Raw genomic sequence first — 26,287 nt, 5'->3', positions numbered from 1 at the left:
ATTTTGATAATCATATACATTTTCTGGTAAAAAGATGTTAAAATAGAATTATAGGGTACTAGGTGTAACTAGCCCCTGCTAAGAACAATGTCTAAGCAACGTTGGGAAAACATTGTATGTGGATGAATGTTTGCTTAGGCGAATAAACTATAAAGGGAAATAAATGGCTACAGTTTCATTTCATGAATGTTGTTTTTGGAAAACTGTCCCTGTTTTTCACTCACCTGCACATACATTTTCTTTGTTCTTTCTTTGTTGTTCCTTTCCATACAATCCATGATGTACAATTGCACTGAATATGATTTTTAAAATACAATATTTTAAATCCCAGCAGTCTTTAAAATTACATATAAATTACATATAAATAATAACATTAAGTAATATTGGAATATAACATTTAATAACAACAACTTAACTAATTAAGTCAGTATAACATTGATGTGGCAACTCTCTGATGCTCTGCTATTGCACGCTTGTAATTTGTACCTGTAGGTCACAAATAAAGCTATCCCCAGTGAAATTGTGAGCCCACGTCCTGCACTGCTCACACCTAATCCAGTCCCCACCTGTGACTAAAAACAGGGGAAGAGATGCCATTTGAAAAGCTCTCTCATAAACTTAGATAGGCATCTAGCTATATGACATAAAATGCTTTGTAAAATAGCGAAAAGGCAATAAAGGTGCATTAACTGTAAAGCTATCAGTCACTAGTGGAAACATTTACAACTGAAATTAAGTTACGTTATCTTTTTTAAATGTATTTTACCTCAAGACGATCTGATAGTAATGGTGCTAGCTAGTACAACTAGCAGCTTATGCTAATTAGCTAGCCTTCTAGCATTTACTGCTAGTGAAGATGCTAGCTAGCAAGTTACCATAAACTAGCATTAACTGGGCTAGTCATTGTCCAAATGACAGCTAGATACACATTCATAACCATAAAAGTGAACCTGGCCTGGGGGGGGAAGGTTGCCCCCAACACACTCATCCAACATCTTATTACTTTACTCAAAAATTATTTGAAATGTTCTCTCGAAACAAGTCTATTCCTTTCTAGGGCAGGCGTTGCGCGGAATTCAAAAATATGTAACTTTCACACATTAACAAGTCCAATACAGCAAATGAAAGATAAACTTCTTGTTAATCTACCCATCGGTGTCCGATTTCAATAATGATTTACAGCAAAAGTCAAACATATGATGATTATGTTAGGTCATAGCAGAGTAAAAAAAAAACACACAGCCATTTTTCCATCCAAAGATAGGAGTCACAAAAAGCAGAAATATAGATAAAATTAATCACTAACCTTTGATGATCTTCATCAGATGACATTCATAGGACACCATGTTACACAATACATGTATGTTTTGTTCGATAATGTGCATATTTATATCCAAAAATCTCAGTTTACATTGGCGCGTTACGTGCAGTAATGTTTTGATTCCAAAACATCCGGTGATTTTGCAGAAATACTCATAATAAACATTGATAAAATATGCAAGTGTTATTCACAGAATTAAAGATAGACTTATCCTCTATGCAACTACTGTGTCAGATTTCAAAAAAACTGTACAGTAAAAGCATAATCTGAGAACGGCGCTCAGAGCCCAAATCAGCCAGAGAAATATCCGCCATGTTGGAGTCAACAGAAGCTAGAAAAAACACAATAAATATTCACTTACCTTTGATGATTTTCATCAGAAGGCACTCCCAGGAATCCCAGTTCGACAATAAATGACTGATTTGTTCCATAAAGCCCATCATTTAGCCACTTGTTGTTAGTGTGTTCAGCCCAGTAATCCATCTTCATGATGCGTGACCACTTCCTCCATGACAAAAACTCAAAAAGTGATGTTACAGGTCGTAGAAACAAGTCAAATGATGTATGCAATCATACTTTAGGATGTTTTTAACATAAAACATCAATAAGGTTCCAACCGGAGAATTTCATTGCCTGAAGAAAAGCATTGGAACGGGAGCATACTCTCTCGGGAGCGCGCGTCATGAGACCGATGCTCTCTGTCCGACCACTCACTCAAAGAGCTCCTATGAGCCCCTCCTTTATAGTAGAATCCTAAAACCAGGATCTAAAGACGGTGACATCTAATGGAAGCCCTAGGAAGTAAGTACATGCACGTCCATAACTAACAGGGATTTCAATAGGTAGTGTTTTGAAAATTGACTTCCCTCTCAGATTTTTGTCTGTCATATGAGTTCTGTTATACTCACAGACATCATTCAAACAGTTTTAGAAACTTCAGAGTGTTTTCTATCAAATAGTACTAATAATATGCATATATTAGCATCTGGGACTGAGTAGGAGGCCGTTTACTCTGGGCACGCATTTCATCCAAAAGTGAAAATGCTGCCCCCTATCCCAATCTTAAGGCTTTCCCACTTGTACTTATTTTTTTCAAAAATTATAGATCTAACGTCATTGGAATATATCTACAACCTTCTCAAAACTTACACAGAGGAAATAAAGTGAAATAAATAATTTGGTTGTTTCAAGGTAAACAGTACACATACACAGAATTATGAAGAGGTTGTTTGCCATAGACCACCAACTCTACAAATGCAGGAACCATAGGCTAATATTATGGAATCGTCTTTTCTGTCCATCGCTGTCATATTCTCAAATTTGATGGCAAGACCCGAACATACAGATAAATGAAACATCCCGCAAATTTGAATAACCAAAAACCCATCACGCTTGAGCTGGGGATAAGCAACTTTATCTTGTTTCGGTTAAGCAGCTGTATCTTGTTTCCAGTATCTGCCGTTTCAACTTTCATTAATAAACCAAAGAAACATATCAACCACATTTTCCCACTGCTATGGAGTCTATAGGCTCAACACCTGCGTCGGAACATGCAAATTTAAGCAAACAGGAAGAAAACAGAGAATAGGGGTTCTTCTGATGCGATTCATTCAAATAACATTTTCTAAAATTAGAATATATGATCTTAGAAAACATACAATGTTTTGGGGGTTTTAAGAAACCTTAATTTTTTTTATTATGGTGACAGTTTCCTCATTCAAAATACGGAACTGTACAAAATGTAGGCTATACAATACATTGCAGAACCATGTTTGTTTAAAATTTCTTTCATGAAGGCAGCGATAATTAAACCCATCCCCATCTGAAAGGATATGAATAAACAACAACAACATTGTATCAATGTAAAAAATCACAAATTAATGATTTCACTCATAGATAAGTTTAGTTTTTAAAAGCAAAAAAGCTGTATTTTCTATTATGCATGGTAAATGACTGAAATAATATGAAGTGAAATATGAAATATGAAGATATGAAATACTGTCAGAAAACGAACTAATTGCTTGAAAAAATACACTTCATTACACACATGACAAGTTACTAAATATTATTTTGCATAATGATACATATTTAGAACTCAAGGGCCTATATATTTAATATGGACATATTTAAAGAAATATGATGATTAGGTAAAGATTTTTGCATTATTCAAATACAGATTTAGTAAAAAAAGTAATTTGACGCTATGACATATAGCAAGGCAACTTTAATAAAACTGTCAATATTTCAATCATATTTCTACCATCAAGATTTGCTCTCCTTAACTGAACCGTATTCAAGTGTCTGCAGTGGGTGGCTCCCACAATCATCAAAAGTGAATATTATGTGATATTTATTTTAAGGAAGGAAACACTATATATACGGATATCATTTTAATGAATTTGTGTAGAGGCTTTGGGTCTACATCCCATGTTCCTGTAGTGCAGCAGTAAAGAGAGCCCATAGCAGTACACCATGCTCTTCACTATCATCACTGTGTAAACCAGAGAGGCCAAGTTCAGACTGCATATGGACTTGAAGGGATCTGGGGAAAAGAAAATAGTAAATTAGCCAGAGATTTTAATTTAATATAGTCCAGTTTTCTGTTGTTTTTTGTTTGCTGTCATCTTGTTCCTTTTTTATCTTCTCTTTTTTCATGAGTTTGCTGGGTCCTATTGCTTTGTATTTGTTGTATTCTGTTGTTTCTATATAAAAAATGTTAATAAAATATTGATCATACATTTTTTTAAGAGAAAGGACAAGATTCAATCCGATCATGGGTTGTAAAGCAATGTGTTTTTTAAAGCCATTTCCAAACAAGCCAACATGTGCAACGTTTAACATGGATGGGATCTCTACGAACACCAGAACATTGCCTTTAAAGGCCGCTATGCCTATTTCTTCAATTACCTCAACTAACCGGTGCCCCCGCACATTGACTCTGTCCCGGTACCCCCTGTACATAGCCTTGTTATTGTGATTTTACTGCTGCTCTTTAATTATTTGTTACTTTTATTTCATATCTTTTTAAAACTGCATTGTTGGTAAAGGGCTTGTAAGTAAGAATTTCACTGTAAGGTCTACTACACCTGTTGTATTCGGCGCATGTGACAAATACAATTTGATTTCAACCTGCCAAAGGATTGAATCGATCTGATTGGACTTTGTCGGCTGTTTACAATTAAGCCTACATATGCAGCGTTTATCGTGAATGCGGTCTCACAAAACCTGGATATGTCAACGCTTTTAGATTCATTAGACAGTGCCATCTCTCCGCAGGTCACGAGACTTAAAATGTTTCTCTTTTACAAAACATTCTTCCCTTACCTTTGGATGTGGCCATGCAAAGCATCATTCTTGCGCCACACCTCAAATTGACCATATATATCATATTAAATCACTTTTGTCACACTTTTCAACATCTTCTCATCTATCCATATTACACTCCTGAATAATGCAACTTCACCATATCTGAATCTGTTAGATTATATATTTTTTCCACCTTTTAATTATTTGAATAGACCCCAAAACTGCATGACATACACTTAAATATTTACCGTTGGTAACCTGCAGAGTGGTTGGTGAAGCCACTGTGGTTTGAGGAGCTTCAGTTGGTTCATCTGAGAATGAGATGGAAAAATAAAATATTAAAAGAAAAAAAATTGCATTATCTACTGTCAGATAATTCAAAAGTTCCAGCCATGCCATATATCTGTTGCTACAGTTATGGCAAGTTATGGCGTTTTTTTATTTGTTTACTTGCAAAACCAACTAGATACACAACATTCCTATGTTATTAACAAGTGTGAGTCCAAGTGTTATGTACTTTCTTTTTTACTTTGAAATTGTGATATGCCATTTTTAGACGGATGCACACATGATTCCATAAAAAAATGCTAAATAAATAAATATTACAAGATTTCGTTTTTTAAAATTTAACCCCAACCCTGCATGAAGTAAATAAACATAAATCTTACCACAGGTAACGTGCAAAGGGGTTGGGGCAGCCATGGTGGTTGGAGAAGCTTCAGTTGGTTCCTCTGAGAACGTGATGTAAAAAGGTCACATTAAATGATACTTTTTTCAGAGCATTATGGAGGCTACTGTCAGGGATAGACTAATAGTTAAACAAAAAAATAAGATTTGTTTAAACTTGCGAAACTAACTAGACAATATTCCTGTGCAATTACCAAGTGTCGGTCCCATTTTTATGTAGGCCAGTCATTTATTTTTTACTTTGAAAAGGTAATATTCCATTTTCAGATTACATGACTGCCTACTCATATAAACATATACATTTATACATATTACATTAATAATACATACTAATGTAAAAACAATTTCAATGATTGTCTTTACCTTCTGGTATGTCAACATCTTGAGGGCCCCCTTCATGCTCCACAGAACAGATGTATTTGTTCCTGTATGTCTTGTCTTTATCAATGATGATCATACTGGTCGTCCGTCCTTCCTCCCTCTGCTCCAGCTCTTTGAGTACCTCTACTGTTCGGCCATTTTCATTCACCATCTTCCATGAAATCTTGACCAAGTCTGGAAACATGTCTCTAGCCAGACATAGAAGGGTGGTTTTCCTATTTGGCTCAGGTTTGGATGCTGGGTAGACCGTCACTTTGGGTTTTTGTACACTATTGTTGTCTGATTTTCAAGAGAAACAATAACATTTACAGTCTTCTTTAATAAAGGGACATCACACAAAAGTTGTCAGACTTCAGAGGTAGTCTGTTGAATCTTGATGTCCCCCAGCATTTGTTTTATATCCAGCTTTACTGTCTATATTCAAGTAAACAATTGATTACATACATAAATAAATGAAGTAGATTTTTTTTTCATAAGAAATATCCTTTCTGGAATATCTTATTTCTATATAATGTAAATTAAACTTTCAAAATCATTTAAATCATAAGATTACTATTTCAGTAAACAGTTCAATATTCTTACCCGATATCAAATTACTTTACATTTCTATCACAAATTTAACTGAGGGTGTATATCTCTAAGAGTAAAGGACATGCAATATACTGTAAATTGTTCATATGGCGTAATTGAAAATCAATGATCAATTCTACAGGCTTTTAAATTCATAAATTGTTTTTATTTTCGAACATAAGTTGAACAAAAATAAAGTTGAACAATAAATATTTGTGGAGCAATGCTGCAAGATGTTTTCTCAATTATTTTGGAAACTGATTAGACATATAGATGAATTATTAATTTCTAATGACTATTGCTTTTTTTATCTGCTGAAAATCAGAGGAATTAATATCTTACCTGTCACAAAAAGTTTCGTACCAGATCCAAATACAAGTACATACACAGTGAAAATTCCCTTGTCAAAAAGTAGTCTGCACTGTGTTTGGCAGGGCTTGTGTTAAGTGTTCAAAGGTTCAGGGGCCTCATGCACCCCAAAAATGTCAGGACTTCTAGAAGTAGTAGGTGGAGGAGTCAGGCGCAGAGAGCAGGGTAGTTTGATACGTGGATATTTATTCCCAAACAACAGAGTGTCGGTCAAAGCCACAAACACGGGCGCTAAAAGACCCAGTCCAAACAAACAGGATGAAACGGTTTGGAAAATAGGATCAACAAAATATACACACACCAATAACAGAAAAAACAAGCCCGCACAAAAGCCGGCGGGCCTATCGGGTTTAAATTGCCCAAAACCAAAACCCAAACAAGAAACAGGTGCAACTAATCAGACAACAATAAATAAAGCAGAAAAGGGGATCGGTGGCAGTCATTAGGCCGGCGATGACGACCGCCGAGCGCTTCCCGAACAGGAAGAGGCACCATCTTCGGCGGGATTCATGACAGTACCCACCACCCCTGACGCGCGGCTCCCGCAGCCCGCCGACCCCGGCCTCAAGGGGGACCTGGAGGGCGAGGTGCAGGGCGATCCGGGTGGAGGCGGTTGAAGTCTTTGAGGAGAGAAGGATCCAAATTGTCCCCAATCGGTACCCAGCACCTCTCTTCCGTACCCCTGCCAGTCCACGAGGTACTGCAGGCCCCTCACCCGGCGTCTCGAGTCCAGAATATCTCGTACCATGTACGCCGGGGACCCCTCGATGTCCAGAGGGGGCGGAGGGACCTCCGGCACCTCACCTTCTTGTAGGGGACCAGCTAAAACTGGCCTGAGGAGAGACACATGAAACGAGGGGTTAATGCGATAGTAAGAGGGAAGTTGTAATCTATAACACATCTCGTTTATCCTCCTCAGGACTTTAAATGGCCCCACACACTGCGGCTCCAGCTTCCGGCAGGGCAGGCGGAGGCCAGTTTTCGGGTCGAGAGCCAGACCTGGTGCGAACACAGGTGCCTCACTGCGGTGGCGGTCAGCGCTCTTCTTCTGCCGTCCACCGGCCTGCTTGAGAGCGTCCTGGACTGCCCTCCAGGTCTCCCTAGAGCGTTGTACCCACTCCTCCACCGCAGGAGCTTCGGTCTGACTCTTGATGCCACGGAGCCAGGACCGGCTAGTAGCCCAGCACACATTGGAATGGCGGCATTGGAATGGTGACATGTTCGTGGAGGAGTGACGGAGTGAGTTCTGGGCCAACTCCGCCCATGGACGTACCTCGCCCATTCTCCTGGCCGGTCCTGACAATATGACCGCAGAAACCTACCCACTTCCTGGTTCACTCTCTCCACCTGCCCATTACTCTCGGGGTGATAACCAGAGGTCAGGCTGACCGAGACCACCAGACGTTACATAAATCTCCTCCAAACACGGGACGTGAACTGGGGACCCCGATCAGATACGATGTCCTCCGGCACCCCGTAGTGCCGGAAGACGTGGGTAAATAGAGCCTCCGCAGTGTTTAGGGCCGTAGGAAGACCAGGCAATGGGACGAGACGGCAGGACTTAGAGAACCGATCCACAACGACCAGAATGGTAGTGTTCCCCTGAGACGGGGGAAGATCAGCAAGAAAGTCCACCGACAGATGAGACCAGGGCCGTTGTGGAACCGGGAGGGGCTGTAGTTTCCCTCTAGGCAGGTGCCTAGGAGAATTACTCTGGGCGCACACCAAACAGGAGGAGACATAGAGCCTCACGTCCTTGGCTAAGGTGGGCCAACAGTATTTCTCCCTAAGACCCCGCACTGTCCTCGCAATCCCCGGATGACCTGAAGAGGGTAGTGTGTGAGCCCACCGAATCAATTGATCATGGACAACAAGCGGCACGTACCTGAGACCGGTAGGACACTGTGAAGGCGCAGGTTCCAACCGCAACGCCCGCTCGATGTCCGTGTCCACCTCCCATACCACCGGAGCCACCAGCCTAGAAGCTGGAAGGATGGGAGTAGGATCGATGGACCGGTCCTCAGTGTCATAGAGACGGGACAGCGCGTCGGCCTTAGTGTTGAGAGAACCTGGTCTATAAGAGATCGTAAATCTAAATCGGGTAAAGAACATGGCCCACCTAGCGTGACAAGGATTCAGTCTCCTCGCCGCCCGGATATACTACAGATTGCGGTGGTCAGTCCAGATGAGGAAAGGGTGTTTAGCCCCTCAAGCCAGTGTCTCCACACTTTCAGGGCTTTTACCACAGCTAACAACTCCCGGTCCCACACATCATAGTTCCGCTCCGCCGGACCCAGCTTCTTCGAAAAGAAAGCGCAGGGGCGGAGCTTCGGTGGCGTGCCCGAGCGCTGTGACAGCACGGCTCCAACCCCAGCCTCGGACGCATCCACCTCCACTATGAACGCTAACGAGGGGTCCGGATGCGCCAACACGGGCGCGTCAGTAAACAGCGCCTTCAACCGATTGAAAGCTCCGTCCGCCTCTGCGGACCACCGTAAACGCACCGGCCCCCCTTCAGCAGTGAGGTAATAGGAGCTGCCACTGGCCAAAACCCCGGATAAAACTCCGGTAGTAATTGGCAAACCCTAAAAACCACTGCACCTCCTTTACCGTGGTCGGAGTCGGCCAATTACGCACTGTGTTAACACGGTCACACTCCATCACCACCCCCGAGGTGGAAATGCGATAACCCAGGAAGGAAACGGCTCGTTTTGAGAACACACATTTCTCAGCCTTGACGTATAGGTCATGCTCCAGCAGTCGCCCAAGTACCTTGCGCACCAGGGAGACATGCGTGTGGCAGAAAAGATCAAGATGGCATCAATGTACACCACCACACCCTGCCCATGCAGGTCCCTGAGAATCTCATCTACAAAGGATTGAAAGACGGCTGGAGCATTCTTTAACCCATATGGCATGACGAGGTACTCATAGTGGCCTGATGTGATACTAAACAAGGTTTTCCACTCGTCTCCATCCCGAATACGCACCAGATTATATGCGCTCCTGAGGTCCAGTTTCGTGAAAAAACTCGCTACGTGGAATTATTCCACCGCCGTAGCGATGAGAGGTAGCGGATAACTAAATCCCACTGTGATCGAATTTAGACCTCGATAATCAATGCACGGATGCAGTCCTCCCTCCTTTTTTTCACAAAAAAGAAACTCGAGGAGACGGGTGACATGGAGGGCCGAATGTATCCCTGTCTCAGAGATTCCGTGACATATGTCGCCATAGCCAACGTCTCCTCCTGTGACAATGGGTACACGTGACTCCTGGGAAGTGCAGCGTTCTCCTGGAGGTTTACCACGCAATCCCCCCCGTCGATGGGGTGGTAATTTGGTCGCCATTTTTTTTAAACAAAAAACGATAGCATATGTAGCCTAAGAAAAAAGGATCATGGAGTCAATAACTTGCTTGTAACAGATGACATTCATATTCTGACTATCTGTGACACTCAGACACCCTCACACGAAGCCACTCCTTCGTTGCCCGGGTGGTGTATTTGGGATCATTGTCATGCTGAAAGACCCAGCCACATTTCATCTTCAATGCCCTTGTTGATGGAAGGAGGTTTTCACTCAAAATCTCACGATACATGGCCCCATTCATTCTTTCCTTTACACGGATCAGTCGTCCTGGTCCCTTTGCAAAAAAACAGCCCCTAAGCATGATGTTTCCACCCCCATGCTTCACAGTAGTTATGGTGTTCTTTGTCCTCCAAACACGACGAGTTGAGTTTTTACCAAAAAGTTATATTTTGGTTTCATCTGACCATATGACATTCTCCCAATCTTCTTCTGGATCATCCAAATGCTCTCTAGCCTCTTGCGACTCTAGGGGCACTATTTTCATTTTTGGAATAAAAAAAAAGTTTCCGTTTTAAACAGGATGTTTTGTCAGGACAAGATGCTAGAATATGCATATAATTGACAGCTTAGGATAGAAAACACTCTAACGTTTCCAAAACTGTAAAGATATTGTCTGTGAGTATAACAGAACTGATGTTGCAGGCGAAAGCCTGAGAAAAATCCAATCCGGAAGTGCCCCATATTTTGAAAGCGTTGCGTGCCAATGAGTCCCTATAGAGCTATGAATGTGCTACGAACAGGCTTACGCTTTCTACGTATTCCCCAAGGTGTCTACAGCATTGTGACGTAGTTTTACGCATTTATGTTGAAGAATAGCTGTAGGGGGCTACATTGCGCAAGTGGTCACATGATGCTCCCGGAGAAAATATTGCGTAAAGTACAGAAGTAGCCATTATTCCAATCACTTCTACTGAGAAACCAATTGTCCCGGTTGATTTATTATCGAATAGATATTTGAAAAACACCTTGAGGATTGATTCTAAACAACGTTTGCCATGTTTCTTTCGATATTATGGAGCTAATTTGGGAAAAAAATTGTCGTGTCCGCAATTTCCGGACGATTTCTCAGCCAAACGTGAAGAACAAACGGAGCTATTTCGCCTACAAAAATAATATTTTGGGATAAAATGAACTTAAGCTATCTACCTGGGAGTCTCTTGAGTGAAAACATCCGAAGTTCATCAAAGGTAAACAATTTAATTTGATTGCTTTTCTGATTTTCGTGACAAGGTTGCCTGCTGCTAGCAGGGCATAATGCTATGCTAGCCTATCGATAATCTTACACAAATGCTTGTCTAGCTTTGGCTGTAAAGCATATTTTGAAAATCTGAGATGACAGTGTGATTAACAAATGTCTCAATATATTTCATATGTGATTTTCATGAATAGGAATATTTTCTAGGGATATTTATGTCTGTTGCGTTATGCTAACTAGTGTCAGGCGATGATTACGCTCCCGCATGCGGGTTTGGGAGTCAGTAGAGGCTAGCAAACTTAACACGGGCCTGGACATGTACTTGCTTAAGCAGGGGGACACGCCTGGCACTGCAGGATTTGAGTCCCTGGCGGCGTAGTGTGTTACTGATGGTAGGCTTTGTTACTTTGGTCCCAGCTCTCTGTAGGTCATTCACTAGGTCCCCCCGTGTGGTTCTGGTATTTTTGCTCACCATTCTTGTGATCATTTTTCCCCACGGGGTGAGATCTTGCGTGGAGCCCCAGATCGAGGGAGATTATCAGTGGTCTTGTATGTCTTCCATTTCCTAATAATTGCTCCAACAGTTGATTTCTTCAAACCAAGCTGCTTACCTATTGCATATTCAGTCTTCCCAGCCTGGTGCAGGTCTACAATTTTGTTTCTGGTGTCCTTTGACAGCTCTTTGGTCTTGGCCATATTGGAGTTTGGAGTGTGACTGTTTGAGGTTGTGGACAGGTGTCTTTTATACTGATAACAAGTTCAAACAGGTGCCATTAATACAGGTAACGAGTAGAGGACAGAGGAACCTCTTAAAGAAGAAGTTACCGGTCTGTGAGAGCCAGAAATCTTGATTGGTTGTAGGTGACCAAGTACTTATTTTTCACCATAATTTGCAAATAAATTCATAAAAAATCTTACAATGTGATTTTCTGGATTTTTTTTCTCATTTGTCTGTCATAGTTTAAGTGTACCTATGATGAAAATTACAGGCCTCTCTCTCCTCTTTTTAAGTGGGAGAACTTGCACAATTGCAAGTGGGAGAACTTCCACTGTATGTCTCTCTCTCCTAGTCTCTGATATTTGGTCCTGTTGCAGCCACTGTCCTGAAGCAGCCTCTGGAAAACAGAAATGGGATCACTAAAAACTGAAGTTACTTCATTCAAATATTTGGATGAACCACTTGCCCAGAAAATGGAATATATTGTTATACCACATTCCATGATCAGTGAATATGTGCTTAAGAATTGAGAAAATCAAAAGCTATATAAAATTATAACATTAAACAATATGATTATGAAAAGTAAATGATCACTGAAAATCTAATTGATTTCTCAGATCTTTACTGAAGTATGTTTTGTATCATACAGTCGATAATGAAGATGAGAGGTGAAACACCAGCTGGGAGTGTCATTTCAAACAGTTCCTCCCTGCTGTTCAAAAATAACTTGTTTTTTCTCCTCCATTAGTTCAGAGCTTGATTATAACCACAGAGTTTTTGTACAGGGTGTGTGGATCAGTTCTCACTGTGGGCTCCCAGACCGATAGCAGGCACAGTAGTAGGTGGCAGAAAGAGAGACTTTAACAAACTGGATCTTCAGATCACATCTGTTATTTCTCACGGACGAGAAATCATCTTTTTGAGGATGGTTGTAGCTTGCATCAACAGCGCAGTTACTCTTTGCGATGTCGAGAATCAAGGTAAAGGGTTCTCTGTCTTTCTTCTGGTACCAGAAGACATACGATACACACTGATCATTGTATTCACAGCTGAAGGACACAGCCTCTCCCTTTTTCTTAGTCAATGAAATCTCCTGGTCCAATATCTGCCCTGCCACTGCCACTGCAAAGACAAAATCACAACATCAACACACTGAGACAAAAATACATTAGCAGAACTTAAAAGCAAATATGTGTCCACAATATTTGCATCAATCATAGACTTAAAATCAGACAGGAACTATTTCCCTCTAGTCATTTCCATTTGCTCCTTGACCATGTTGAATTGTAGGAAAAAAACTACTGTAAGTGATGTACAGACACTTACTTAAATAAAGTAAGTAAATAATGACAACAGATACTAGAGACATTTCTATGATGATTCTGATGTGTCCTCTATTGAACCTGAAGATAATTGTATTCAGTTGGAGCAGAGATAAAGATATGAGTGAAACACCATCACTTGGGCCTTGTGGTTTCAAACGGCTCCTGCAATCTGACGTCACTTGCTGTGGTCGTTGACAAGGGCTCCAGTATGTTCCAATTATATGATCTACTTATCACTCCTTCCTCCTAAAGTGTGCAGTTGTTCACTTCCCTTCACTGATTTGAAAGAAATATGGTGGAAATGGCACTAGCCCATGCCGCCACATCTAATGCTTGTGGGAAGTCGTGAACACTTCAGGAGAAATTAGATACTATTGGGACACACCCATTCACTGTCTGAATAAAAAAAATATATATATTTTTTTCCAAGATTTATCAATACTACTCAGCTAAGAGATGAATTCTTGATGTACCCATGTTCAAGGTCCTCCTAACAAAAAATACTGTTGATGTAGACCTCGATGTACCGATCCCAGATTACTCCTTTAATACTGACATTGCTCCCCTGTGTCTTTCTCCACAAGATGGTGCTAAGACATATGCCTTTGAATCATGTTTGAGAAATCAAGTTGAATAAAGAAATGGTTCACATTACAAACCAAAGGCTATATATTTTCAGTCTTGTAAATGGGGACCATTGATTTTGTCTCAACAATCTGATGTTCTGTTACTATTCATTTATAGCGTTTTCATATGCCTTTTAATGTTTATACTGCCCTACAAAGGCAAAATGCATTAACTACCCCAACTGTGAAACTGAGAAAAATGGCTTTAAAGTTTTATTTGATAGCCAGCCAAATATGTTGAAGGTAGATGGTAGTGATAATGCATGGATGTATCATCATATTATGAAGTAATGTTTATGCATATCAACCATGACCACGGATTTGACCTCCTATGACCCCTAAAACGCAGACACTGCAATCTGCCTTTGCATGACCTTAAACAACTATACGGGTAATAAAAAGGCAAAGTACAGTATCTACAATCTACTTTTTGTTGTTTTTCTGTTTGATGGAAACAGGTTGAGAGATCTAACTATATTCTATATTTATGTTATGTTTTGAATGTTATATTGTACTTACCTAGAAGCATTTTTCCACCATAAGATGATGACTATTTCATGACATAGAATGTTTATACACAAAACAACTGTTTGACTTTGTGAGTATCTACAATCTGTTTTTCTATTTGACTTGGTATGGTCATTTATTTGACTTAGGGGTCATAGGTAAAATCAGTGGTCATGCTTGATATGCATAAAAAAGTACTTCATAATAAGATAATACATCAGTGCATTGTCATTTATCTACCTACAGCATATATATATATATATACATTTTCAAACCATGTTTCTCTGTTTCACTGTTTGCATAGTTACTGCTCTATGCCTTTGTATGGCAGAGCAGGTAACTGCAGTTATAAGGTGAAACAATGACAAAGTGTAGTAACTTCAGTTACTGCTGTTTAAAAAAAAAATCATTGGATTTTCTAGTTACTGCAAATGTCACACTTCATTTTCTATGAAACAGAAGATCATTGAACCAGTACACTAAGTCAGAATATAAAACGTATACTACAAAGCCTGATTTCATTCTTAACTAATTGTTTTAACCAAATTGTAGTTAATGGATTTTGCCTTCGTAGTGCAGAATAGTTCACCAAAGTCATAAGTAATGACTTTTTTTTTTGTTGCTCTGAGCAACGAATTACACACCTATGTCAAATATCCGTCTTTGACATTAACAAGGCTAATACAAATATTAGCACACTACTGTGCTTTTTGAACTAGCATCAGAGGTTGAATTGTAGATTGTCAGATTGTCACATGTTTACACAACAATCAATAATTCAAAGATGTTGGAAAAATATACCAAGACACTCATGTTGGAGAATAGATTAGGTTGCCCACTTTACTGGAAATGTATATCTGTCAAACGTCATAAATGCCACAACCATTGTCCATTTTAGCAAGTGTTCATGTGTGACAAAATCATCCTGCTGCATGTATCTAACAAACTGCCAATACTGTAGCCCGACAAAGTTAATCAGATTGAATAACAGCCTTATTGTTTTATATTGAATACCCAATAAAGAGAGCATTCTCTTATTTTTTCAATAGAGTAAATTAATAAGATTCACCATTCAAGGCACCATGTTAATTTTCAAAGTGGTTTTATTCCTCTAATTATTTCATTTTTTGGAGGAAAGTGAAAATTATATGATTCATTTCTCTTAATTATAGTATTTTATATATATATATGTATGTGCAAATGTTAAGCTACATTTGATTTAAACCTAATGGAAAACCAAACCTAACATTACTAACATTCCATTAGATTTAAATAAAATGTAGCCTAACATTTGCACATTTTGTTAAAGGGCCTTCTATGGTAAGTGTAGAGAAAAAAAGTATCTTAATGTTGCGTCTACCAAACCCGGATCCGGGATTCTATTTACAGACCTAAGCTCATTACCATAACGCAACGTTAACTATTCATGAAAATCGCAAATGAAATGAAATAAATATGCCATCTCTCAAGCTTAGCCTTTTGTAAACAACACTGTCATCTCAGATTTTCAAAATATGCTTCTCAACCATAGGAAAACAATCATTTGTGTAAAAGTGGCTAGCTAGCGTAGCATTTAGCGTTAGCATTAGCGTTAGCATCCAGCACGCAAGATTTGAACAAAAACATAAAAGCCTTCAAATAAAATAATTTACCTTTGAAGAACTTCGGATGTTTTCAATGAGGAGACTCTCAGTTAGATAGCAGATGCTCAGTTTTTCCCAAAAAGATTCTTTGTGTATTAGAAATAGCTCCGTTTTGCACATCACATTTGGCTACCAAAAAAAAAACGAAAATTCAGTCCTCAAAACGCGAACTTTTTTCCAAATTAACTCCATAATATCGACTGAAAACATGGCAAACGTTGTTTAGAATCAATCCTCAAGGTGTTTTTCACATATCTCTTCAATGATATATCGTTCGTGGAAGCATGGTTTCTCCCCTCAATCAAATGGAAAAGTACAAGCAGCTGGCGTTTGCGCACCGAATTCCACGCAGGACACCAGGCGGACACTTGGAAAATGTAGTCTCTTATGGTCAATCTTCCAATGATATGCCTACAAATACGTCACAATGCTGCTAACACCTTGGGGGAACGACAGAAAGTGTAGGCTCATTCCTTGCGCAATCACAGCCATATAAGGAGACAATGGAAAACAGAGCTTCAGAGATTCTGCTTTTTTCCTGGTTGACGCATCATCTTGGTTTCGCCTGTAGAATGAGTTCTGGGGCACTTACAGACAATATCTTTGCAGATTCTGAAACTTCAGAGTGTTTTCTTTCAAAAACTGTCAAGAATATGCATAGTCGAGCATCTTTTCCTGACAAAATATCGCACTTAAAACGGGAACGTTTTTTATCCAAAAATGAAATAGCGCCCCTAGAGATCAAAGAGGTTAAGACATTTCGTTAACACTTTACATCACAGAATGGGTACTAAAATAATAACGTGGAAACTTCCTTAGCTTCTACTGTATTTGCTACTTCTCTTGATAACCCTATTACTTTCCTGGTAAAATAAAATTCAACACTCCAACCCTGATTTAATTTATTTTGATTGTTTCATGGTAAAAGTACACATAAACAGAAGTATGAAGAAGTTGTATTCCCACAGACCTGCAATTCTACAAATTCAAGAACAATAAGCTACCACTATGGAATCCTCTTGTCTGAGGATCTCTGATCACTCTCATTCTCGAATTTGATGGCAAGGAATGGCACATAGCCTAGCGGTTATGGGCCGGTAACAGAAATGTCACTGATTCGAATCCCTCAGCCGACTAGTATGTGGTATGTGCCCTTGAGCACTAGATAAGAGTCTGCTTAATGACTAAAATGTAAAAATTGACCCAGATAAAAATAAACATCCAACAGCTTTGAATAACCAAAAACTCATCACACTATCGAGCTGTGCATGTTTCCAGTAACTACCGTTTCACCTTTCATTGGAAAAAAACAACAACAAAGAAAGATGGTAACCACATTTTCCCACCACTATTGAGTCTAAGCTCAACACCTGCGTCGGAACTTGCAGATTAGAGCTAACAGGTTGGAAACAGACAATAAGGGATGTTATAAGTTTAAGTTCCGCTTCTGAAGTGATTCAATAAAATACAATTTTAAGTATAATTTATTTTTAATTATGGTGACAGTTTGCTCATATAAAACAGCACGGTTGTAACTTTTCTTTCACAAGGGCAGCGATTATTAAACCCATCCCAATTTGAAAATATATGGTTATTTGGAGAAATGTGCTACTACATAGGCTGTGGTGTAAAGTACCTAAGTAAAAATACTTTAAAGTACTACTTAAGTGAGTTTTAGGGGTATCTATACTTCACATTACTATTTATATTTTTGACAACTTTTGCTTTTATTTCACTACATTCCTAAAGACAGTAAGGTACTTTTACGCCATACATTTTCCCTGACACCCAAAAGTTAATTTTGAATGCGTAGCAGGACAGGAAAATTGTCTAATTCACACACTTATAAAGAGAACATCGCTGGTCATCCCAGATTTCAAAATAGGCACATTCTTCTCTATACTTCTACCATGCAACTCTTCCCCAGGTTCTTGGTGTACAAGATATGTGTTTTGTGTCAATATACCTGCTAAATGAATGGTTCATTAACAACTAAGCAGCCCCCATAAAATGCTATCTTATATCTCAATTCAGTTTTTCTGGGCGGATGTCACATTTTTAAAAACTGTATTTAATATTACAATTATTCATAGATAAACAATGAACAATGATGTTCTGACTCCATTTCTATGCTTAAATCACATGAGAATAAAAAGGTTAAGGTAAAAAATGTTTTGGGGGTGTAATTCCCCTTGTCTGTCTAGCGATGTTTTCTGTTGATATTGTAGGCCTACTGCTGCAGCACAAGTTTGCAAAACAATCACCACCCAATCATGCTATAGTTACGTCAGTTAATCCTACTTCGCAGTTAACATTTAATTGAGAAGGTTTTTGGGGAAAGTATTTCAATCTACCCACAGACGGTTATCATTAGCATCACTACATACAGAGTGATAGACAAACGCGCATTCCAGACAGACAGATGGGCAATATTGCAGAAAATGCATTTTGGTAGATTGGAGTTTTAAGACGATAGTGACTAAACAAGGGTGGGATAATGTTAATGTGGCATCGATTGAATAGTAGCCGGGAGCATTATGTTTATGATAGTTTGCGACAGAACACAAAAAAAATACACACTGAGTATACCAAACATTAAGAACACCTTCCTACTAACATACCCCGTTCAAAGGCACTCACCCTCTGGAATGGCACACAGACACAATCCATGTCCCAATTGTCTCAAGGCTTAAAAATCCTTCTTTAACCCGTCTCCTCCCCTTCATCTACAATATTTGAAGTGGAATTATCAAGTGACATCAGTAAGGGAACATAGTTTACACCTGGATGTACCATGTCATGGAAAGAACAGGTGTTCATAATGTTTTGAACACCCATTGTACATTTCAGTAATATAAAATAATAGCATGCCTACAATTGTTGTCAGACTCACAGCACGAGACTATGGGGCTTGGTGTTTAAATTATATTGAATATTATATCATCATAATCCAATTTCCGTTAGTTATCTCTCAAAGGAGAGATGTGGCAGACCTTTACAGTACATTCCACTAAATACATGCATTTTCAGTACTATATTAATTGCCCTATTAACACGTATTTGTTTTAAAATAGTGATAACATGGACCGTCACGGTATTTTATTTTCTATTTTAGGACCTTGGGATCATCGAAAAGGCTTTAGAATCTGGCCTTATACATTAAACAAAGATATGTCAAATCAGGTAATGCAAATTTAAATCTGAACTAGCTGACCTGATTCAAGTACTTAAGGTTTTGATTATTAGTTAACAACTTAAATCAGGTGTCCTAGTTCTGAAATAGTTAAAATGCATGGACTGGCTGGGGGTCCCAGAGGAGAGGTTTGAAAAATGCTTATGTACAGTAGGGTATTACTATAGGCCTAGAGCTGTCAGACATGATGTGGCTCAAATCAGAATTTGAAACTAACATTTAATTTGAAGCACCATAGACATCATTGAAACAGAACAACAAATACATTCCTCATTTAATTTGCTTCATTGCTATATTATTATATTGTACAATATCCATAGAACAATGTCTGTGTCTGTGTCCTAGACCTAGATTGTGTAGTTCATCAGCATGTCACTTCCTTCATTGTACCTCTTCTTTCCTCAAACTGTTTCTTCGAACTGTGTGTGCGCGCGGTTGTAACAATAATGTTTGTATAAACAATGGAGAACTGTAGCCTACTTCTGGTAAATGCTCTCACCTCCTTACCCCAATATATTTTATTATCGGACAATAATTCCTTATTACAGAAAACGATTGCGCAAGAAGCTGCCATTTGAATTAAAATACAGTATTGAATCCAATTCATACTTTTGCAATGGCAAGAATCATAAACAAATATTAAATGAGTCACGATAAGGCTACTTCCTTTATGAATGGGACATTTAGCTAGTGCTCCAAAATATGTATGATTTACACTGTATGCAAAGCTGTCCAAACATTAACCATGAATGAGCATTACACATATAATGAACAAAAATATAAATGCAGCATGCAATCATTTCAAAGATCATACTGAGTTACAGTTCATATGAGAAAATCAGTCAAATTAAATAAATTCATTGGGACCTTATCTATGGATTCTCCCTTACTGGGAATACAGAAATGCATCTTTTGGTCACATATACCTTAAAAAAAATGGGCCTCAAAATGGGCCTCAGGATATCTTCATTCAATTTGACATCGATAAAATGCAATTGTGTTCGTTGTCCGTAGCTTGTGCCTGCTGTACCATAACCCCACTGCCACCATGAGGCACTCTGTTTACAACGTTGACATCAGCAAACTGCTCGCCCACACGATGCCATACACGTGGTCTGCGGTTGTGAGGCCGATTGGATGTACTGCCAAATTCTCTAAAACAATATTGGAAGCAGCTTATGGTAGAGAAATGAACATTAAATTAGTCAGCATGCCAATTGCACACTGCCTCAAAACTTGAGACATCTGTGGCATTGTGTTGTGTGACAAAACTGCACATTAATAGAGTGGCCTTTAATTGTCCCCAGCCCAAGGTGCCACTCTGTAATGACCATGCTGTTTAATCAGCTTCTTGATATGCCACACCTGTCAGGTGGATGGATTATTTTAGCAAAAGAGAAATGGTTACTAACAGGGATATATACAAATTGTGTCCACAAAATTTGAGAGAAATATGCTTTTTTTTGTGATAACTGAACATTTCTGGGATCTTTTATTTCAGCTCATGAAACATGGGATCAACACTTTACATGTTGCATTTATATTTTTGTTCAGTGTATGTTGTCCTTGATATTACCAGACAATACCAGTCAGTGTTCAATTCTGGTTTTGATATACCACTCTGTGAATGTATAAGAATAGAAGAGGTACCAGGAAGTGATAGTGAAGGCTGTGAATGTGTTAAGCTTTTTGGGGAAGTCACAAGAGTTGTCTTGGGGAACTTACACCATCTACATCTGAAGAAAACTACTTTCATTACTTATGATTTTAATTTTGTGTTTGCAGTTTTAAATAATATCCTTGCAAATGTTCATATTTTAAATGTAAGTTATACTCACAATTAATCTTTCTGCTGCCATAGAAATACTAATAGCCACCGGACCACCCATAATGGCCTTATTTATGTCACGTGTGCTCCCTCTCCGTCCTCTAGGTCACCAAGCTGCTCGTTACAATATCACAGTATAATAAAAATAAAATGGATCTCATACTTACAAAGTCCTCATGTACTCTATACAGAAGGTCTATTGGAGTAATGCCATTTTGTGACATTAACAACAACCACAAGCCCCCCCCCCCCCTGTAATTTACCACATGCTTTATCACTGGGTTTTCCAGTCAGCTTCTGCAACACTGAATAAATGTTAAAACCGGCCATAGGCACATTTATACAGTAGGCAAATCTATAATGTAGGCAAATAATTTCAAAACATTCAAGTTTGATTTCAGGCTTTACCCCAGTGGTGCTTTTGAAGTTGGTAATTTGACTGCCTCAGTGGCTCAACTTTGACCTCCGCTCTCCAACTGTAGGAGTCAGTGGCCGTGTTCGAGAGCGTCAAAACTGTATCATAGGTGAATTATGACTGTCTGAATGATCTACAAATAATGAGTCATTATTTATCATGCAAGGTGATTTGTAGATCAGTCAGAAGTTGCCTACACTTTCAGCTGCAATATCGAACAAGCCATGATGGTGTGTTCAAGTGGTAAAGCTAACAAAGCCAACTGTAGACGAAAGTTGGCGAGTGAAGGGGGAGGTGAATCTGCGACAGCTGAAAGTTGGACAATGTAATGAGCTTCCAACAGCAAGGCTCAGATTAACATGGTAGTGTCAAGAGAGCTACTATTATTTTTATAAAAGTTTGTCTTTATAAATGTCAAAATAAACTTTTATACCACGATATCAAATCAAATTGTATTGGTCATGTACACATATTTTGCAGATGTTATCGCAGGTGCAGCGAAATGCTTATGTTTCTAGCTCCAACAGTGCAGGTATTCCTAACAATACACACAAATAAAGAAATTAAGAAGAGTCACAATGAGAAATGTCAGAGTCTGGAATATAAATATATAGTGGCGACGCATCATTGAGCCCCACCATATACAATTCCAGTCAAATGTTTGGACACAACTACTCATTAAAGGGTTTTTCTTATTATAATTTTTTTTTCTACATTGTAGAAGAATAGTGAAGACATGCAAACTATGAAATACCACTTAAGTATAATGTAGTAACCAAAATAGTGTTAATCAAATCAAAACATATTTTAGATTTTAGATTCTTCACAGTAGCCACCCTTTGCCTTGATGACAGCTATGCACACTCTTGGCATTCTCTCAACCAGCTTCACCTGGAATGCTTTTCCAATAGACTTAAAGGTGTTCCCACATTCTGAGCACTTGTTGTCTGCTTTTCCTTCACTCTGTGGTCCAACTCATCCCAAATCATCTCAATTGGGTTGATGTCGGGTGATTCTGGAGGCCAGGTCTTCTGATAGAGCACTCCATCACTCTCCTTCTTGGTCAAATAGCCCTTATACAGCCTGGAGGTGTTTTGGATCATTGTCCTGTTGAAAAACAAATGATAGTCCCATTAAGCGCAAACCAGATGGGATGGCATATCGCTGCAGAATGCCGTGGTAGGCATGCTGGTTAAGTGTGCCTTGAATTCTAAATAAATCCCTGACAGTGTCACCAGCAAAGCACCTCCACACCATCACACATATGGAGATTATCCATTTCACAAAGACAAGACTGTCATGTTGTTCTCCAGCTCTTGCCCGTCATTTTCATTGTCAATAGATTTCCATTTTCTTTTTTTTACAATAAATCGATCCATGTCAACGAGACTGCAAAATTAGCTAGTAGCAAACTGATATGTGTTGGTCGCTGTAGCTGAACAGTTGCATTCTATTTCGGCAAACGTTCCAGTTCAGTCTTTTTCATCTATCTGCCGTCCAGGGAACAATAGATATATTCAATCACATGATTCAGGCCTGCATTAAACACATTTAATTGAAATGTTATCATTGGTATGTATTATGAATGGAAACTCGAAAAATCTCTATACATATAAGTAGTAGATTTGGATAGAAAACACTCTAAAGTTTCCAAAACTGTTAAAGTAATGTCTGTGCGTATAGCAGAAATCATATGGCAGGCGAAAACTTGGGACAAATCCAACCAGGAAGTGGGAAATCTGAGGTTTGTAGTTTCATTTAAGTGATTGCCTATCCAATATGCTGTGTCTATTGGGCCAGACTGCACTTCCCAAGGCTTCCAGCAGATGTCAACAGTCTTTAAAAAGTTGTTTGAGGCTTCTATTGTGGAAGGGTGTCGAATAAGAGCTGTTTCAACAGGTGGACTAGGCTGAGGCCAATGAGTTGTTTACTGCACGATCACGCGGGCCTGCCATTCCTTCTTTTTCCTCTGTAATGAATACGCTATTGTCCGGTGGGAATATTATTGAAGATGTATGATAAAAAGAACCTAAGGATGATTGTAAACATCATTTGACAGATTTCTACGAACTGTAATGGAACTCTTTTGACATTTTGTCTGGATTTTGCGCTCGCGCATTGTGCCTTTGGAATAGTGAACTAAACGCGCAAACAAAATGGAGGTATTTGGACATAAAGATGGACTTTATCGAACAAAACAACAATTACTTGTGGAAGTGGGAGTCCTGGGAGTGCATTCAAATGAAGATCAGCAAAGGTAAGGGAAGATTTATAATGGTATTTCTGACTTTTGTTGACTCCACAACTTGGCGGGTAACTGTATGGCTTGCTTTGGTGGCTGAGCACTATACTCAGATTATTGAATAATATGCAATTCGCTGTAAAGCTTTTTTGAAATCTGACACAGCGGTTAACAGAAGTTAAGAACAAGTTTATCTTTAATTCTATGTAAAACACTTGTATCTTTCATCAAAGTTTATGATGAGTATTTCTGTTATTTGATGTGGCTATCTGCAATTTCACCGGATGATTTGGAGGCATTTCTGAACATGGCGACATTGTAAACTGAGGTTTTTGGATATAAATATGAACTTTATCGAACAAAACATACATGTGTTGTGTAACATTGAGTCCTATGTTATGTTTGTCGAAGGAGAGATCAGGGTCCAGAATAACGCTGAGTTCCTTCAGTTTTATTTGAGACGACTGTTCAACTATCAAAATTCATTTTCAGATCTGACAGCAGATCTCTTTGTTTCTTAGAACCTAGAACAAGCATATCTGTTTTGTCTGTTTTAACCTTTCTAGCACAGGGGAACCCCTCGACAACATTCCGCTGAAAAGGCAGCGTGAGAAATTGATAGGAATTTTATGAATAATGACTAGACAATATCTACATTTCAATAGAACTATAACTAATTAAACTCTACCCTGTTTTACAATATCTGATTAATAATGTTAGTTCCTAAGAAAGAGGTTATGTAGCATGGATAAGGGGTAATTGGAAATGATAACCATTGTGTAGGAAGTAATGTGTGTGTGTGTCTTAAGTAAGCAAAGAGAATCATTAACCTATGTTTGAACCGACTCAACTATAACTCTGTGGCGATCATATAAGACAGCGAGAGCCTCTCCAGGTTTTCCGTATCTGGAACAGTCTGCTAAGTAGTGATAAACTATGGTGAGACTTCAGAAGTTTATCCAGATATAGTGTGTGCCGTGTGTGCGCTATAAAGTTGGAATGAACTTTTGAACCTGCTTCGTCCTGGTCGAGAGGAGGAGATTCATTTTATAACCGATGATGTCATATTTGATATATAAACTGTTGTACAGGGTTCTATGGGCAGCGCACTCTGAGAATAAATGCTATTGGCTCATTTTTGATAGACTGGTCTCTGTCTATTTTATGCAAATAAGGATCTTACAATTTCTTAGAAACAGACAGTGATTTTAACCTTTTGCGTGTAGGGGGCAGTATTTTCGTTTTTGGTAAAAAACGTACTCATTTGAAACTGCCTATTTCTCAGCCCCAGAAACTAGAATATGCATATAATTGTCATATCAGGATAGAAAACACTCTAAAGTTTTCAAAACTGTAAAAATATTGTCTGTGAGTATAACAGAACTGATATTGCAGGTGAAAACCTGAGGAAAATCCAATAAGGAAGTGCCTCTTATTTTGAAACCTCTCTGTTCCTATGCATGCCTATCCTCCATTTAAAGGGATATCAACCAGATTCCTTTTTCTATGGCTTCCCTAAGGTGTCAACAGTCTTTAGACACAGTTTCAGGCTTTTATTTTGAAAATTTAGGTTGAAAGATCACATTGCGGAAGTGGATATGTGAGGGCTCTCAGAGTGAGTTTTGCCCTACAGAGTAAAGCGGACATTGTTCTTCCGGTGTTTTATGAAAAACCTACACACCTGTTTGATATATTATCAAATCTATATTTTAAAAACAACCCGAGGATTGATTATAAAAAACGTTTGACATGTTTCTGGGGACATTATGGATATTATTTGGAATATACGTCTGAGTTGTCGTGACCGCTCTTTCCGGTGGATTTCTGAACATAACGCGAAAACAAACAGAGGTATTTTGGGTATAAAAATCATCTTTATGGAACAAAAGGAACATTTGTTGTGTAACTGGGAGTCTCGTGAGTGAAAACATCTGAAGATCATCAAAGGTAAACTATTAATTTGATTGCTTTTCTGATTTTCGTGACCTAGCTACTTAATGCTTAGTGTACATAATGGTATGTTATGCTATCGATAAACTTACACAAACGCTTGGATTGCTTTCACTGTAAAGCATAATTTCAAAATCTGAGACGACAGGTGGATTAACAAAAGGCTAAACTGTGTTTTGCAATATTGCACTTGTGATTTCATGAATACGAATATTTTTTAGTAATATTATTTGACTGTTGCGCTATGCTATTCAGCGGTTGCTGACGAAAATGATCCCGCTAAAGGGATGGGTAGCGTCAAGAAGTTAATTGAATTGGTTAATGAACACATATAGGAATTGTAAAATTCCCATGACAGAAATTCCCCCCAAAAAATGTAAATATGTAACTTTCACACATTAACAAGTCCAATACAGCAAATTAAAGATAAACATCTGGTTAATCTACCAAACGTGTCCAATTTACAATTTAAAAAATGGTTTACAGCTAAAGCATAACCAATGATTATGTTAGGTCATAGCCAAGTCGGAAAAAAACAGCAATTTTTCCAGCCAAAGATAGGAGTCACAAGAAGCAGAAATATCGATAAAATGAATCACTAACCTTTGATGATCTTCATCAGATGACACTCATAGGACAT

General features: G+C 38.8%; 1 protein-coding gene across 1 annotated transcript; it reads right to left on the bottom strand.

Moving 5' to 3' along the window:
• Positions 1-3,711: 3,711 nt before the first annotated feature.
• On the bottom strand, positions 3,712-26,287 carry LOC139390207 (immunoglobulin lambda-1 light chain-like). The gene is made up of 8 exons (XM_071137465.1): positions 26,251-26,287; positions 12,740-13,040; positions 9,630-9,640; positions 6,608-6,643; positions 5,678-5,974; positions 5,296-5,358; positions 4,876-4,938; positions 3,712-3,863 (listed from the first exon to the last, which is right to left on the bottom strand). Exons 1-8 carry the CDS (start codon positions 26,285-26,287, stop codon positions 3,712-3,714), a joined length of 960 nt encoding a protein of 319 aa, XP_070993566.1.

Source organism: Oncorhynchus clarkii, chromosome 30 (assembly GCF_045791955.1).
Source record: "Oncorhynchus clarkii lewisi isolate Uvic-CL-2024 chromosome 30, UVic_Ocla_1.0, whole genome shotgun sequence".
In the NCBI taxonomy this organism is placed as follows: Eukaryota; Metazoa; Chordata; class Actinopteri; order Salmoniformes; family Salmonidae; genus Oncorhynchus; species Oncorhynchus clarkii.
The sequence above is the reverse complement of the archived record's forward strand: the minus strand, read 5'-3'. Positions and strand labels throughout refer to the sequence as shown.